This window comes from Palaemon carinicauda, chromosome 24, assembly GCF_036898095.1.
Source record: "Palaemon carinicauda isolate YSFRI2023 chromosome 24, ASM3689809v2, whole genome shotgun sequence".
Lineage (NCBI taxonomy): Eukaryota > Metazoa > Arthropoda > Malacostraca > Decapoda > Palaemonidae > Palaemon > Palaemon carinicauda.
In genome coordinates, this window is record NC_090748.1 from 109199231 (window position 1) to 109217029 (window position 17799).

The window sequence follows — 17799 nt, forward strand, 5'->3', positions numbered from 1 at the left end:
TGTTTCATCTGTTTAGATTCAGTGTTTATATATTATTGTTATTATTATATTGTAAAGATTTATACTGTATATGGATTTAATTATGAATTTAGATTACAGAAATGTTCAAGAATATTAGCTGACTTTTTGTGATAAAGGATTTTTAATGAATATTCAATTTCAAAACTGTCAAATAACTCACTTGAAGAATCAGAATTGTAAATTTGAATAAGGTAGTGTCTAAAGTAGTTAGACAACTAGATGTCAAAAATCCATAGAAACAATGTAATCACAACAAAATGTTCAGATAAAAGAACTTGTGCCACGTAAAGCACATTGTAAGCAGTAACTCCCCTAGCATGTAAGACTTGCCTGTTAGCAGTAAGTTCCAGAGACAAAAGCTGTCAGTATCACATCAATTTAGTTTTGCATTGCCACAGAGCAGTGGATTTTTTAAGCTGGATCATTTTTCCTCATGATATCCCTCACAATAAACTTATAGAAAATACATTGAACAAATTGAGGGTACAATAATTATGAGGTGAAGTACAGTAAGTTATATAATGTTCTTGTTTTGATTTTGAGTTGCACTTGATGATTATATGATGAAATATTTAATGTTGATATTTTTGTTCAACATTTTGAAAACATTTTCTGCGTTACATTATTCTTGAAGAGGAATACCGTTCTTATATATTCTACTGAAAATACAAATCCCTTATCACCAAAGTTTGCATATTTTTAAATGACTTTTATTTCTAAAACTTGATTTGGATTCAACGAGGTAGTTTTGCTTTAGAATCTCTCATTTCTAAAGAAAATAAAAATTTATTTTTTATAACAGGGTTCTGTATGATAATGAAAAAGTATTAGAAATTGATTATGATATTTTGAATGTCTACTTGATTATCTATCCTAATGTTTTTAGCTTCCGTTGAATGCTTCACTATATGATTAGTATATAATACTGGTTTTACTCAAACAGTCTTTCATGCCTTTGACCTTTTTTTCTTTTTCTTTTTTATTATTTATTCATACAGATTCGATATGTAACATTCTATTGTCTAATGATTTTCTTTCTTTTGCTGCAGTTCATGAATTTGCTGCCAATTTTTCTATTTTAATTAAATTATTAATACAATTTCTGGATTTCTATCAGATATGTTGATTTTGCTCTGAGATACACATGTACTTTCTCTGTAACAGAGTGGGAATGTATTCTTTTATATATCAAATTATTTTGTTAATTCTAACACTGGTAAAATATTTTCTTCCTGGAACTTTTATTGAATTCTAAAATAATTCTGCTGCAACAAAAGCTCTTTTGAAACCTTAGTGGTAACAGATCATGTTTGAGAGAGACTGAATATTTTATTTTTTACAGATCCAGGATGGCTCAACAGATCAATAGGTGTGGGCGTCGAAAGTCTGGGCATACGAACAAGTGGTGTAGCTTGGTGCGAACCCTCGCCTTGTCTAAATAACGGACGTTGCATCTCTCAGAATGGCAACCATACCTGTCTCTGTACACCTGGCTTCACTGGAGTGTTTTGCCAAGTATGCATATTGGATAGCAGTTTTCCTAGAGTCGTTTTTTCATGCTTATATCAGTTATTTTAGTAGTTGGTAACTAACACTTAGTTACTGAGTCCTCTGGCACCCATGGGATGCATAGGGCCTCAATGAATCCACATCATATGTCTCCTGTGCCATCTCTTTGTGCTCAGCCCAATTCTCAAATCCAAACTCCTTCTGTATTGTCATCAAATAATGAAGATTTTTTTATTATGTTACAGTAACGTGCATGTTACTCTGAATGTTATGTTCGCATTTATTCACCTGAAAGGCAATGTCTGTCATTCTGTTTCAAATCTCTAATTAAGATAAATTTTCTCCAGATAACATGGTGTGATTTGGCTCCCTGTGTATGGGGTCGATGTCAGTCAGGAGGCCCCGATGGATTCGTGTGTGTGTGTGAGAAAGGTTATGGAGGGCCTCATTGCATGAATCGAATATCACCTTGTGATGGTGATCCATGTCAGAGTCGTGGAGTTTGTAAGGCTATCAATCACACTTTTCATTGCCAGTGTCATGCTTGGTGGGAAGGTAAAGTTAATTTTATTGTTTATTTACTTGTTGTAATTAACTCTCTACTGTAACTCTTAACTCAAAATTCTGTTTTATAAATGGTAATATCTAGATCAACTGTTCTGTTTTGACAAGGGGATTTTTAAGTTCGAAATGAACAGTTAAGTTTGCTGTTGTGATTTCAAAGTTCAAGATCAACAGCTCTGTTTTGTCTTGAGGATTTCAAAGTTTAAAATCAGCCATCCTATTCTGTCCTGTCCTGGAAATTTCAAAGTTCAAAATCAACTGTTCTGTTTTGTCTTGGGTATTTCAAAGTTCAAAATCAACCATTTTGTTCTGTCTCAGAGATTTATAAGTTTAAAATCAGCCATCTTTTAGTGTCTTGTAGATTTCAAAGTTTGAGATCAACAGATCTGTTTTGCCCTGAGGATTTCAAAATTCAAGATCAATATATGTTTTTTCCTTGTTATTTCAAATTCCAAAATGAACTGTTCTATTTTGACCTGGGAATTTCAAAGTACAGGATCAGCCGTTCTCGTTTGTCCTTGGGATTTCAAAGCTTTTGTTTTGTCTTGAGGATTACAGAGTTCAAGATCAACTGTTCCCTTTTGTCGTGGGTATTTCAAAGTTCAAGATCAAATGTTTTGTTTTGTCCTAGGGATTTCAAAATTCAAAATCAACCGTTTTGTTTTGTCCTGGGAATTTCAGAGTTCAAGATCAGCTGTTCTGTTTTGTTCTGGGGATATCAAAGATCAAAATCAACCGTTTTGTTTTGTCCTGGGAATTTCAGTGTTCAAGATAAACTGTACTGTTTTGGACTGTGAATTTCAAAGTTCAAAATCAACCGTTTTGTTTTGTCCTGGGAATTTCAGAGTTCAAGATAAACTGTACTGTTTTGGACTGTGAATTTCAAAGTTCAAAATCAACCGTTTTGTTTTGTCCTGGGAATTTCAGAGTTCAAGATCAACTGTTCTGTTTTGGCCTATGAATTTTGAAGTTCAAAATCAACTAATCTGTTTGATCTGTGAATTTCCAATTTAAATGTTTTAACCTAAATATTCTTTAAAATGATAGCATGTCTAAAGTGTCCTGCTCTATTATGACGGTTCGCTTTCTTGCAGGAACGACCTGCGAGCGTCGCATGAGAAGGATCCCCTTCAAACCTTTATCCGAAAGGATGTTCGAGGAACCATTCTGGCTCGGCTTGATGACAGTGGCTGTTGTCATGTCTTGCATAGGCATCGCATTTTGCATCAAGAAACATTTCGCTGAGAAAATAGAAAAGTTTTTCGCCGAAGAAATTGAAAGGAGTAAATACGGTAAGTTTGTCTACCGTCTTCTTATTTCGTTTATCAAATGTAATTTTTGGAATTTATATCATGTTGCTGCCGTAGGCTAATGCAAACATTGCTGCTTAGTGCCACTGAAGAATATTTAAGATATTTGTTAAGCAACGCTGTGTGAGTTGCATTAGGGAATGGTCATTGTATTTTTGCAATTAATTTCGTTGTAGTGTATTATTGAAGTATATTTATTGAAGGTATTTGGTGCAGAGATCTTTGCTTCAGAATGCAGTAGTGGCTGATCATTTGAATTAGTTGCTTCAATACACAAAACTTTCATGTGTAAAAACATTGACATATTCAGAAACTAATGGTTATACATTCAGTGAAATCTCAAAATCACTCAAATAACTGTTTTCTTAAGTAATGAGAACTTGCAAAGTTTAATTTCGGTTTTCTAAAAGGAATTGATTAGTTTGTGACTCGAATAGCTGGATTAAACTTGCTTAACCTGCAACAATATATTTTAGGCAAAGGTAGTTGGTGTCTACTATAGGTGTCTATCTTCCTCTTCTTCTTTGTCTGCATCTTTTCCCACTTTTATGTGGGGTCGATGTTTCTGGCCAGCGCTCTCCATCTACCTCTGTCCCACACTTCATCACCGGTTAAACTGCAACAATATATTTTAGCAAAGGTAGTGGGTGTCTACCATAGAAGGTGTCTTTCAAAGTTGCTTAACCTGCAACAATATATTTTAGGCAAAGGTAGTAGGTGTCTACTATAGAAGGTGTCTATCAAAGTTGCTTAACCTGCAACAATATATTTTAGGCAGAGGTAGTTGGTGTCTACTATAGAAGGTGTCTATCAAAGTTTCTTAAACTGCAACAATATATTTTAGGCAAAGGTAGTAGGTGTCTACCATAGAAGGTGTCTGTCAAAGTTGCTTAAACTGCAACAATATATTTTAGGCAAAGGTAGCAAGTGTCTATTAAAGTTGCTTAACCTGCAGCAATAGTAAGCTCCTTTCTTCAGGTTTGTCAACATTTCTTTTGTTGGCTTTGGCCTTTTTTTAGGCAATTCAGGTGTACGTATTCTTGCTGAGGGCTTATTCGGGTGTATCTCATCTAAATAGGAACAGATTAAAGGGAGTTCTTGTAATCAGTGATCTTGTCTTTGCTCTTTACTGAATTTCTGAATTAGCTACAATATGGCATTACCATTTCATCACTACAGATTCTATTTTGCATATATATATATAATACTGGAGGAACTAGTCACTTCTCTTTGTTGACCTTGAACAATACTGCCATGGGCTCTTCTATGGCGTCTGAAACTGATATTTCAAACAAAGGTCATAAGAGCTATTGAATTCTATTTTGCACTGTAGTACCGTTCAGTTGTGGTGGCCTATTGGAAACGTCCCTGCCTGACAGTGTGTTAGACGGGAGTTCGAGACCCGCTCAAGCTTGAGAATTTCTAGTATTGACTGCAACCTCACCATTCTTGTGAGCTAAGGATGGGTGTTTGAGGTAGCGTGTAGGCCTCAATGCTGGGTAATCAGCAGCCATTGCCTGGCCCTCCCTGGTCTTAGCTTGATGGAGAGGAGTCTTACCCGTTGATTATCTGTCTATAACATAGCCGGGTCCCTTGGCTCTGCCATTCATGAGTGACCTTTAAACCTTTATGCTTGATTTTTTTAGTGTTGATGAGTCGCCTGTCTCTATTCTGGTTCTCAAAGGTCCTTATATTTGAAATAGGCTCTTTGTTAGCTAACGATACCCTTCTATCATTTGTTTTCAGATAATTTCCGTTAGACAAAGCCTTACTCAATTAGAATTATTCACAATAACAACAAAAAAGTCTTTTGTAAAGGCCTATATAAGGTCAAACATATAATGTCTGCCTGCTCATTCAGTGCACTTTTACATTAACTCACTTCCTTAGCTCATCATAATTGAATATCAAAATGTTCAATAGAATGATCATGACATTCTGAGGCAGCCACTTACTTCCTTTGCTTTATGAAAATTAGAAAACCTCTGATTGATTCAATTAGTGATATTCTAGATAATTCCTTATATCTAGAATTTATTTTTCTAAGTATTTATTGTTGAAGTTAGACCCATCTCTATTGTTTCCTTTATTCATTTTCCCTTTGTATAGATCTGGTTAGGTAAAGGTATTAAGTAAAACTTTACCAAAGGATGCTGGGAAAGAAACACAGTCCAATAACTTTGAAATTGTACTGTACAGTCTCTTGATAATCTACAATTTATTCGTGTTTAATGCAATATTTAACTCAAATTTCAATCTAATAACCCCCAAGATCCTATTTATTTATAAGCAATGTAACGTTTTACTCAAATCTTAATCTAACGACCCACAACAGGCTGAAAATCGGCTGAAATACCGAAAAATTACTTAGTAACAGTAAAATTGACAAAAAGAGACTGAAGAATACAAAAATCTGTTACAAAACGTATTCCGATGATTATTCTTTTACTAAAATATAAATGTGTTACGCCTAATTATGCACAAATTTGCTGTTTTGTGAAAGAGGTTATTTAAATGTAATTGGTCAACAAATTAGGTGACCCGGTATGGTTTGGCAAAATTGGCAAAACTTTAGAACCTGGGATGTTGGGAAATTATTGATGTATACATAAATATACGATATGTATATATACACATACATATAATATATATATATATATATATATATATATATATATATATATATATATATATATATATATATATATATTATATATATATATATTAAATATATGTATGTGTGTATATGCATATATACTGTATATGTGTATTGATATAGATAAATGTCTGAATAAGAGTGTTTATATACGCACACGATCAATGATTCATGAATACGTAAGCAGGCCCTCAAAATTACATATTCCCCCATAATGCCTTAAAAACCAATAGAAATAAGGGTAACAATGTTACTTAATCACAGTTCTCAATTACATAGTGGCAGTAAATGATATTTAAGTTTTATAATTGTATTTTATCAATTAACTTTGCATTTATTGTTATTCTCACTTGTTCTCTTATTCAAAATATATTTGATTTCATCCAGACGAAACTTACGAAAGAAACATTTCGTGAAAATTAGTTCAATTTGTGCAAATTGTATTTTATTCCTAACACAATTATACAATCTATTCTCTTTCAGATAAAATGCTATGTCTTTTACGTATATAAGGTTATAATGCATTTGTCAATGTTACTATTTTTACTTTGTTCATTCTCTGAGCAAGAAATATATTAAAATATATATTATCTGATATATCTCACTGTAATATTGTAATAATACTAATTTGTATATGATTATGCATTAGCTTACAATGGCTTAGGTAGTATATATACATATATTAGGTAGCATGATGTTGGTTTTGTGTCATAAGCATCAACTGAAGCTTAGACGTGTGTATGTGCACTTTAGGTTGTTAAGTTAAAAGTAGATTTGGGTCTTACTAACAGAAGTTCAGTATTTGCTTATGGTGTTGGCAGTGTTTAGTGAGGTAACCTTATACCTGCTGAGAGGAAACAAACAAGAATAATAGAATTAAATAAACAATGTAAATGAGCCTTTCATGGGAACAAATATGTCTCTTTTTGAATAGATTTTGGATTGATTTTTGGTTGAAAAGTTAATTTTATATGAATGCAATCAATCATGAAGGCAGAGGTTGATTTTAACAATACAGTTATACCTCATGTTAAATCATTTCATGATACCTATGGCATTTTCGACTTTATTTTTTTCCGCCTGTTTTGACAGATGATGTAAAACATATTTTCCAATTGTTTTCTTATATCATTTATAATTTAAAAGTATAAATCTAACAGATAAGATTTAGTTGAACTATCTAGACGTGTGTATTATCAAATATGTTATTCTTTATTTGGGTGTTTTAGTTGTTTTTCAAATTGTTAGTGTTAAACGTTGTTAACCTATACTTAACATGAGGCATGACTGTATTTGTACGTACGTACGTGCATTCGTATATATTCATGAGTTTTCGTTTCGTACATACAAACCATTCACTTAGATAGTCGTACATTTCAGTTTGAATTTTCAACTCTTAGACACTTAAAGCAGAAGAGAATATATGATTCTATGTAGGTTATGTGAGTAACCACCCTCAGGAAGTGACATATGGGAATTTCACTCTTACTGAATGGGGTAGAGTTCTCTAATCACCTATGGAGAATCATTTTTTTTTTCTGAAGTTTGTATAACATTGATATTTGAAGCTGAATTGTATGACTACTTGTGGCAGTGGTATAAGCAAAAGCATACATTTAAGTATGTTTCATATAAACTAATTAAATTGATTTGATTTTAATTAGATAATATACACTAGTTACATATTTTGAATTAATTAAATCTATCTTATTTCAATGAGATGATATAAACTATAGCTTTAAAGATATCAACATTTCATTATGTAGATTTGATTATCAAAGTTTTGAAAACCAACCATTATACTTGTTTGTTTCAGCAGTGTTTTTTAATTGGGTCATAACTGCATCTGTTTCTAATCACTTCATTCTTTAATTATCTTCGTTGACGAGTCAGTTATGACCTGATCACCTTAGATACTGTACTGTTTTATTTTTTTTTTCACCTTCAGTAGTGTTGAAGTGATGGATGAAAAACAAAAAAAAAAGTAAAGATTTGTTATCTTAGAAAAGACATTCACCATCCTGAAGACTTAATGGTCCATATCAAACTGTAAACCACCTCCTTAATATGAATGAGCTTTTACTAATTAAAATTCCATCATCTGTGTGTGCGTGTGTGTGTTTACTCAACCCTGGCGATGGTGGAATGGACCAATGTAGAAGGTGGGATTTGGTTTTTCTGAGAAGTGCACATTTAACACTTCCAATTATTCCATTTTTTATAAATATATTTCAACTTGATCTAAAAAAAATAAGTATCTTTAGTCTACTCATTTGCTCGCCTGCCTATATAGATATATCAGTATATAATGTTAATGGACATCACCACCTTATACATACAAAAGTTTGCACTGGGATTGTTCATTTGAATGGATATCCAATACACTTCTCTTAAACAGCAATATATAGCTTCTGATAAACACAGATCATAACCTGAGATACAGCCAGTTGTATGATCATCATTAGTGCATCTTATTTTTATCTTTAATAGCTAAAGATAAGCATGTTAGATATTTTTTTTTTCTTTACATCCACTCTGCCTGAATTTGAACACTAGTCATAACCCTTTTTTATTTTTTTTAATCTAATGCATCTAGATTAAAAAGGCAGTTTTGGTTCATTTTAAACCAAATGTTTATCTGATGTTACAAATATTGTTAATCATTTATTCTCACTAATTAAGTCTTATATATTTTGATTAAAGAGAAGCAGTAAATCTTTATCATCCTTTTTCATATTTCTGTTATATATATATATATATATATATATATATATATATATATATATATATATATATAGAAGCATCCTGTTTATTTATCATTCATTCCATATATCTTATCATGTGGATCCCTGGCTGAGTGGTACAGCATCAATCACGTTTGGTAGGTTTTGGATTTCTTGTGGCCTGCAAGCCACTAGTTCCCTAGCTTTAGATGGATGTCATCATCTACTGGGATCAAGAATTAAGGCGAGTGGCTGACAGCTTTGCTCCTAAACACTTACTGAAAAAAAGCCTGAAAGTTGTAACTTTCTTAAAACATTCTCTAAAAAGCGAGGAAGAGATATATACGCTCTACACGTACAGTGCATACTTTCATGCACAAACATACATACAGTTGGTCCTCCTTATATGTGGCTTCTGATGCTTGTTGATGGTTGAAATTTCAAGTATTAAACTGACATCATATAAGATGAAAAAGAAAAGATGATAAGAAATTCCCAATGTTTAATAAGAAATTTTGTTCGGAGCTGCCAACGCGGACCATTTTTTTCATGGCTCCACTGATCCTCATTGCTATGCCTACACAACTCATGTCGCACTGTAGCATGCCAAATGCGAAAGACATTTTTCGTCTTCACTTTTATATAGCATTGGACCCAAAGCAGAAAAGTAGTGAACTTCTGCATACTGTCAATCCTGGAAAACTTTGTAAAAAGTCCTTCCTTCAAGTTAGAAGATCGATATTCAATATATTATCAGGAAAAAGCCATTTCAGAACGGATCTAAATGTACAAGAAGATTGGAACTGTGCAAGTCTGGTAGACCATGCAATGGACTGAATAATGATAAACTCTTATTGATGAATAAAGGATGGCTGTATAGAGTTCTAAAGTAGTGTTTCCTCAAATTAAAATTGACAGTAGAATATATGCTTGCAGAATTTTGGCAGAGGTTAGAGGTTGGCAGAAAGGAAAGATACGCTCTAAAAAGAGCAGGGTAAAGGCATCAAGGCAATAAAACACAGATTCATTATGGTACTACGAGATAGTTCTCTGGGTTATATGACTGAGCTAATTATCATAGATCAGGCTAAAAGCCTGGAGGGGAGGAACCTGTTATTAGAGGAAGATCAAGAGGGAGGTAGAGAATTAGATGGGGAGAGAAGGAGAAGGATGATATGGAGAGAAGAGGTATGGTGGAAGAGGATGCCTTTGAGAGAGTGCATCAGCTTACTGACCCCTTAATGTAGTGATAACGATGGGAAAGAAGAGAGGCTAAATACGCATGCTTCTTACAGAAAAGAGAAGAGCCAGCTTTCTATGGGCTGGCAACACACTAAAGAATGTTTATATTACTGGCAATTTATTTAAAGAATGTTTCCACCAACGTGTCCTTCCTAAAGACTATTTTATCAACGAATAAGAATCTAAACGGGAAAATGAAAATGATAATGGTTTAATTTTTTAGCTCGTCATCACGACACTGAGTAACCACGACATTACAGTCACAACCTCTTGACAATAATATAACGCTGGCCTTTAAATCCTGCAGAGACGCATAGCCCCGACATCATAGCCACAACTTCTTGACAAGAATATAAAGCTTAGCCTTTAAATCATAATGAGACATCATAGCCACAACCTCTTGACAAGGATATAATGCATGGCCTTTAAATCCTACCGAGACCGCATAGCCCTGACATCATAGCCACAACCTCTTGACAAGGATATAATGCATGGCCTTTAAATCCTAACGAGACCGCATAGCCCCAACATCAAAACCAAAACCTCTTGACAAGGATATAATGCATGGCCTTTAAATCCTAACGAGACCGCATAGCCCCAACATCAAAACCAAAACCTCTTGACAAGAATATAATGCCTAGCCTTTAAATCCTAACGAGACCGCATAGCCCCAACATCTTAGCCAAAACCTCTTGTCAAGGATATAACGCATGGCCTTTAAATCCTAACGAGACTACATAACCACGAGATCATAGCCACAAGCTCTTGACAAGGATATAACACCTGGCCTTTAAATCCTAACGAGACCGCATAGCCCCAACATCATAGCCAAAACCTCTTGACAAGAATATAACGCCTGGCCTTTAAATCCTAACGAGACCGCATAGCCCCAACATCATAGCCAAAACCTCTTGACAAGGATATAACACATGGCCTTTAAATCCTAACGAGACCACATAACCACGAGATCATAGCCACAAGCTCTTGACAAGGATATAACGCCTGGCCTGTAAATCCTAACAAGACTGCATAGCCACAAGCTCTTGACAAGGATATAATGCCTGGACTGTGAATCTTAACAAGACCATATAGCCACGAGATCATAGCCAAAAGCTCTTGACAAGGATATAACAAGGAATATAAGGGAAGAGAAGATCTAAAAAGTCATATAGCCTACATGGAGAAGAAGTATTAGAAAGGAGGGACCTTAATATTCATATAGTCAACAAGTGGGAATGTGTGTGCAAGAAGAATTTTTATTTTTTGCTGACTGCTGATATGAGTTCTAATTTTGTTTTGTTATTTTCATAAAATGGTTCGCGATGTGGAAGTATCTTGTGCGTGTGGATCTCTTCCATAAATCGGCAGTAAAAGTTTTAGTGTGGTAGTTACACTTTTTTTTTTTCCTAGAACCATCCATTCTTAGACCTAAATGGCTTTGTGAAAACTTGAGATTTAAAATGAATCTAGTTCGATACCAAAGTCTTGACATTTTTGAGCTTGCGCTCAAATTATAAGCAAGCAGAAAATCTATTACTGTTCTTCAATGAACAATGTATGTTAGTGAGTTTGTTTAGGATTACGTATATCTCTGTTTATAAGTAATTATGTCTGTATACCTAACTGCTAATGTGCGTACTCAATAATGAATACAAGGATGGAGAGAGTATATTATATAGAAAGGGTTTTTTCGAAATTTCAATAAAGGATAGGGTCAAAAGATTACCAGTACCTGTTTTCTCAAATAACAATGGTTTAATTAATTTTTTTTTATTTCAGAATATTTTATAGATAGTTTAAGAACACTCTTAACAGAAAACTTAATATTAGAAGCTGGGAAATTTTAATATGGTTAAAAAAAAGACGGTTGAGAATTCTCTGCCAATAGTTAAAAGATTATAAGAGATTTTTAATTCTGTTTTATGGCATTGAGAAATGCTGCTAGTTAGGTTGAATCTCCCAATTAGTTCTTATTACTGTACATAAATTAATTTCTATTTCCTTGGTTTAAATCTTCAGACGAACTATTGCCGTCATATATATCGTAGTTAATTTCTTCCATTATAGAATTATAATTGAAAAAGAGAATAATTAAGCTGAAATTGCATGAAAGTTTAATTATACGAAGTATTTTTTTCACCCAGATGAAAATTTTTTTAGGGGGTGGGGCTTTTCATTGTATAAGTTTTATCTATATCAATCAAATAATTTCTTGTCTTCATTAGCTTTACCATCATTGAGATAATGTGCCCTAAGTAAATATATGGATAGAGTAGAGTATATTGATTAAGATAGAAAGTTCTCTATTGTTTGTGTTGATCAACTGTTGAATAAATTTTTTCACCTGATAATGCTGTAGATTTGCATAGTTTTAAAATGTCAGCAAGATCCAAAAATTAAGTTAAAAAGAGTATTTCACAGGATTATATAGATACCTTTGTCTACAGCAACCAATGAATAAATCTTACAGAAACTTAAAAATTTCAGTGATGCTGAGTGAGTGAAATGAATCTAGATTTTTACATTTAACTTACAGATATAGTAGTCTAGTTTGAGTAGAAACCCACTAAAGAACAAAATAAAAGAGACTATGCTTTTCTTTGAGCTGTCTGAAAAGTTAAGTAGATGATGTTCATATCCATATGTTCAGATATATTCATCAAAGTTTTGTACATAGAACAGTTAAAAATTTTCATGTTTACAGTGAGATGAATGTGCAACAGATACCAGTGTAACAAACAGATAAGAAATGCCTACTAGCATATAGAATGTTTTCAAAGTACATTACTTTCTGATTGATAGAGAATGATGCTATTGTGATGTACTTATTTTATATAAATCAGATTTGCAGACTACTGAAACTATTTCCAAATTTTTACTTGAGAAACTGTAAGCAGTTTTATTGTACAAAGTAAGTTATGTTGATAAAGCTGACGAACACTTTCTATTAAGTGATGGTCATAGATTTATGGAGCCTGTGACTTTGCTTGCCAGTGTATTCATTTTAGACAAGATTTCAGTACACTCTGATTGTCCAAAAAGCCTCTATCTTAGTAGAAACCTCTATAGATGGGAGGAAAAGGTGTTGTCTATAGGGAATTCAACTAAAGGGTACTTGTTATTTGATAAAAATAAAAAATATAAAATTGAAAAACTTGGTATATGTGTGTGCTCATTATTTCAGAAATTTATTCAAAAATAGATTTTTTTATTTGATTGCCTTTTTATCGATAGGTTTGTAACGAAACAGCTATGTCAAAGTCAATTCTAGACTACTTCACAAATTCATAATGTGTTAATGTTTAATTAATATTTCATGTACCATCATCATTTTGTAATCCCTACTTATGATATACAGGACAACTAACCACTTCTAAAAAAAAAATATCTTGAATGATTAGTGTGAGATCAAGCTAAAGTCTACAATATCTTGTATAAAGAAAAAAAAATGAATGACCATATGTTTCCCTGTGTTGTACATAGTGGCTAATACTGTATACATATCAAGGCTTTGTATGTACTGATGCTTATAGCTTTGCATGTTTGTCGAACAAAGCACACTTGATGCTGTGAAGTAAGTTTGAAAAGAAGGCAAAAGGACAAAGAGTTATGTATATGAAGAAGAATTTAACAGTCAGTACAGTAGTTGCAATTCTGTCTGCAGCTTAACAGTACAGTAGTTGCAATTCTGTCTGAAGTTTACCAGTACAGTAGTTGCAATTCTGTCTGCAGCTTAAAAGTATAATAGTTGCAATTCTGTCAGCAGCTAGCAGTGCTGTAGTTGCAATTCTGTCTGCTGCTTGACAGTACAGTAATTGCAATTCTGTCTTCAGCTAGCAGTACTGTAGTTGCAATTCTGTCTGCTGCTTGACAGTACAGTAATTGCAATTCTGTCTTCAGCTTAACAGTACTGTAGTTGCAATTCTGTCTGCAGTTTGACAGCAGTGACTACGATAACACTTAAATTATAATGGTGACATTTGCGTTGCTGTCTTGTCTGTGTGTGTATGTATGTTCATGTGGAGCAGGACTGAGGCATGTATTATTGCAGGTGCTATGTCCCCGGCGCCATCACGCCTGGCGCCCTTGCCTAGCCCCACCGGCCTCAGTCCTCGCCCGCGCCCAAAGTCCCTGTTTGTGCGGCTCAATAGTTTCCGAAAAGCCTCGCTTCTTAGCCTCTCGTCGACGGCGTCAAGCCCGCAGTGCGAGGCCCCGGCATTTACCTTTGACGATTTGCTCAAGCTTCATAAACGTAAGGCTGTGAAACCATCATTTCTATTCCTTAAACGGGTCATATTTTTACTCCTTTCAGTCACTCCTCCTGTCCCTCTCTCCACGTTCGCGACTCCTCCCTCCTACTTTACTGTTCCTTTTACTGCAGTTTATTCTCTAGTACTCTTTTTAATTCTCCTTCATCCCTTCATTGTATTCTTCACCTCATCCAATTCCATCCCAAATACAATTATAAATCTTCTTCAATCCATCCTGAATCTTATTAGTTTTCGAAACGAAACAGTTGCTGCCTCCGACGCGACCTAAATACTATTCCACACTGAGCATTTCCTTTACAAGATAATTTTTTCTAATAATTCCCGGTCACTGTAAATATAAACACCGGTTCATTTCTCACTTTAACATTCTTAGATTCTTTTTCATACCTTCATCTAAACCGAGATATTTTTGTACGTTTTTAACTCTGAAAAGCAGAACACGCAATGGTAAATCGAGAAGAAAATTTTGACAACTCTTGTTTTCGTGATTCTGCGTTTTTTCCCTTCTTGCCAAAGTTGTCTTGACATCTTTTCTTCACGCTGTGAATCTAGTTTAGCGGTTGCACCTGCAGCAGCAGCAGCAACAGCAGCAGCAGCAGCAGCAGCTTAGAGCTTAACAGTGCAAAGAAGCCTGCAAGGCTCTTCTGAGAATGCTGTGGCAAAAAGAAATGAACGGAAGTACCTTAGTCAGAATGTCAACAATACAAAGTTATCCAAATCTTCCCACACACTGCTTAGGTCTGCTTGTCTTAGTGCTTCTTTTACATATGAGCTTTTTCTGCTTGTTGAAAAACTCCCCTTTCCTATATCAGTATATATAGCCTAGTAAGAATGCTATGGCTTACAATTTGATGAAAAGTAACAACAGATTTTCCATTACCTTCATAAACATTTGTAATCTACAATACTTCCACAAACTTTTGAATTCAACATTACAATACCTTCAAAAACGTTTGAATTTTACATAACAATACCTTCAAAAACGTTTGAATTTTACATTACAGTAAGTTCACAAACTTTTGAATTCTACATTGCAGTAACTTTACAAATATTTGAATACTACATTATGATACACTTGAAATCAACATGAAAATTCCTTCACAAACATTTGAAGTCAGAACGACAACCCTTTTACAAACGTTTGAAATCTGCATTGCAATAACTTGACGAATATTTGAATTCAACATTACAATGCCTACATAAACATTTAAAGTTGACATTACAATACCTTCATAAACATATGAATTCTAAGTTACAATACCTTCACAACCATTTAGATTTAACATTACAATACCTTCACAAACGTTTGAACTCAACATTACAATACCTTCACAGACATTTGACTTTAACGGTACAATACTTTCACAAATGTACGAATTCTCCATTGCATTACCTCCTCAAACATTTGATTTCAACATTACAAGTATTACAATACCTTCACAAATGGTTGATTTCATTATTACAATACATCTCAAACAATTGAATTCAACACAACAGTATCTTCCCAAATGTTTAATTTCAACATTACAATACTTCCACAAACGTTTGATTTCAACATTACATTACCTTCACCCATATTTGATTTCAACATTACAGTACCCCTACCTTTGAATTCAACATAACAGTACCTTCACAAACGTTTGATTTCAACATCACAATACCTTCTCAAACTTTTGATTTCAACATCACAATACCTTCTCAAACTTTTGATTTCAACATTACAATACCTTGTCAAACATTTGATTTCAACATTACAATGCCTTCACAAACGTTTGATTTTAACATTACAATACCTTTGCAAACGTTTGAATTCAACACAACAGTACCTTCAAAAACGTTTGATTTCAACATCACAGTACCTTCTCAAACTTTTGAGTTCAACATCACAGTACCTTCTCAAACTTTTGATTTCAACATTACAATACCTTCACAAACGTTTTAATTCAACATTACAATACCTTGGCAAACGTTTGATTTCAACATTACCTTCTTAAACGTTTTCAGATTTTTCTTTTTTCTCGCTCTCTTCCAGGAATGTGCACGGTGGTATTGATTCAAATTACATAAAAAAATATTCATATTTAACAGCTTTTAAAGTCGTTATTTTATTAAAAAAATAAATTGTGCTGTTTGCTTTGCCTTACTTTGTTCTTTACTGCATAGACATTTTTATTCTAAAATTTCGTTGTTTTTGCAACTAAGGGTATGTTGTGAAAATACAATATACCTTTTTTTCTAAAGTTTCATGGAACAGTTCATTATTCAATTTTATCATAGCATTATTTTCATGTATTTTTTTTCAACTATACAGTCAGATTTTTTAAAACTACCACTAATTGGTTGTAGTTTTCAAAATCTAATTTCTTTTTGCCCTTTCTATTTCTGGTTACTGATTTTTTTCTACTGTAAATGCACAGTATTATTTTTACTTGTGGATGACATGTTGACTATTTCCTAGTGTTTAGCAGTACTTTTGTACTCCAGGATAAAATAATATCTCTTAAGTTTTTCTCAAGGGAACATTTACATGTTTTTTTTTTTTTTTTTTGTTTTTTTTATATATATCAAATTGTAAAATTTATTTTTACTTTTTTGTAATTCTCAACACCTGTCTTTTCCCCTTGTTCTTCTATGCCGAATTATATTTTAATTTTTAAATTTACTTTTACTTTCTTTTGTAATATTCATATCACCTGATTTTCCCCATGTTCTTTTATGATGAATTATATTTTTATTTTTTATTTTTTTTTTTTTAAATTCTTAATACCTGTCTTTCCCCCATGTTCTTCTATAATGAATAATATTTCTTTTTATTTTTTTCATATATTAGAATGTATGAAGGTCATGCAATGATAATTTTGGTGATTAATGAACTTGTACTTAATTTTACCACAATTCCCCTATGTCATCCTACTGTGTCCTTTCTAAACCGAACGTTTTATTCACTTTGTCATTCTCATAATAATGACTTAAAATTGACTCTGTATAATTGAGTTTTTTACAATTTTATATTAACTTTTTAAAAACAAGCTTTGATTTCTAGTAACTCAAATATACCAGTTAAATTGGTATCCTTATTGTATTCTTGTTTGATTGTACTTCTCCAATTTATCCTGAAATATGTGAAATTAATTATTGGATATTAATTTAGCCCAACTATTTTCATATATTTTTCCTTTCTCCCAACGCTAAATCTAAGTCACTTTAGCTTTTATTTCGTGTCATTTTTTCCTATCTTTAGAAAATTCTTTTTTTTAAAACTCATATAACTCACTAATCTATCACTGTTCTTAATCATGACAATTTCCTTTTTTCCAATTTGTTTTTCTAATTCATACAATTTGTAATCATGGGATTATTTCCAATGGTATAATTAAAAAAACTCGCTAAAATAATTCAAGATAAAATAATCTACTTTAACAACTTGCAAGACAGTAACCTCCCTCGTTAGTTGCTGCATTAGTAAAATTGTCGTGGTTTGCACTAAGTTAAACTTCCCAGTC

At 33.0% G+C, this 17799-nt stretch overlaps 1 protein-coding gene across 1 annotated transcript in view; it reads left to right on the top strand.

Moving 5' to 3' along the window:
• The window catches only part of LOC137618548 (uncharacterized), a 243436-nt gene that overhangs the window by 188981 nt on the left and 36656 nt on the right, over nt 1-17799 (top strand). The window contains exons 19-22 of the mRNA XM_068348706.1: nt 1364-1536; nt 1878-2085; nt 3189-3386; nt 14077-14277. Coding sequence (XP_068204807.1) covers nt 1364-1536; nt 1878-2085; nt 3189-3386; nt 14077-14277 — 780 coding nt within the window. The remainder of the gene's footprint in view (nt 1-1363; nt 1537-1877; nt 2086-3188; nt 3387-14076; nt 14278-17799) is intronic.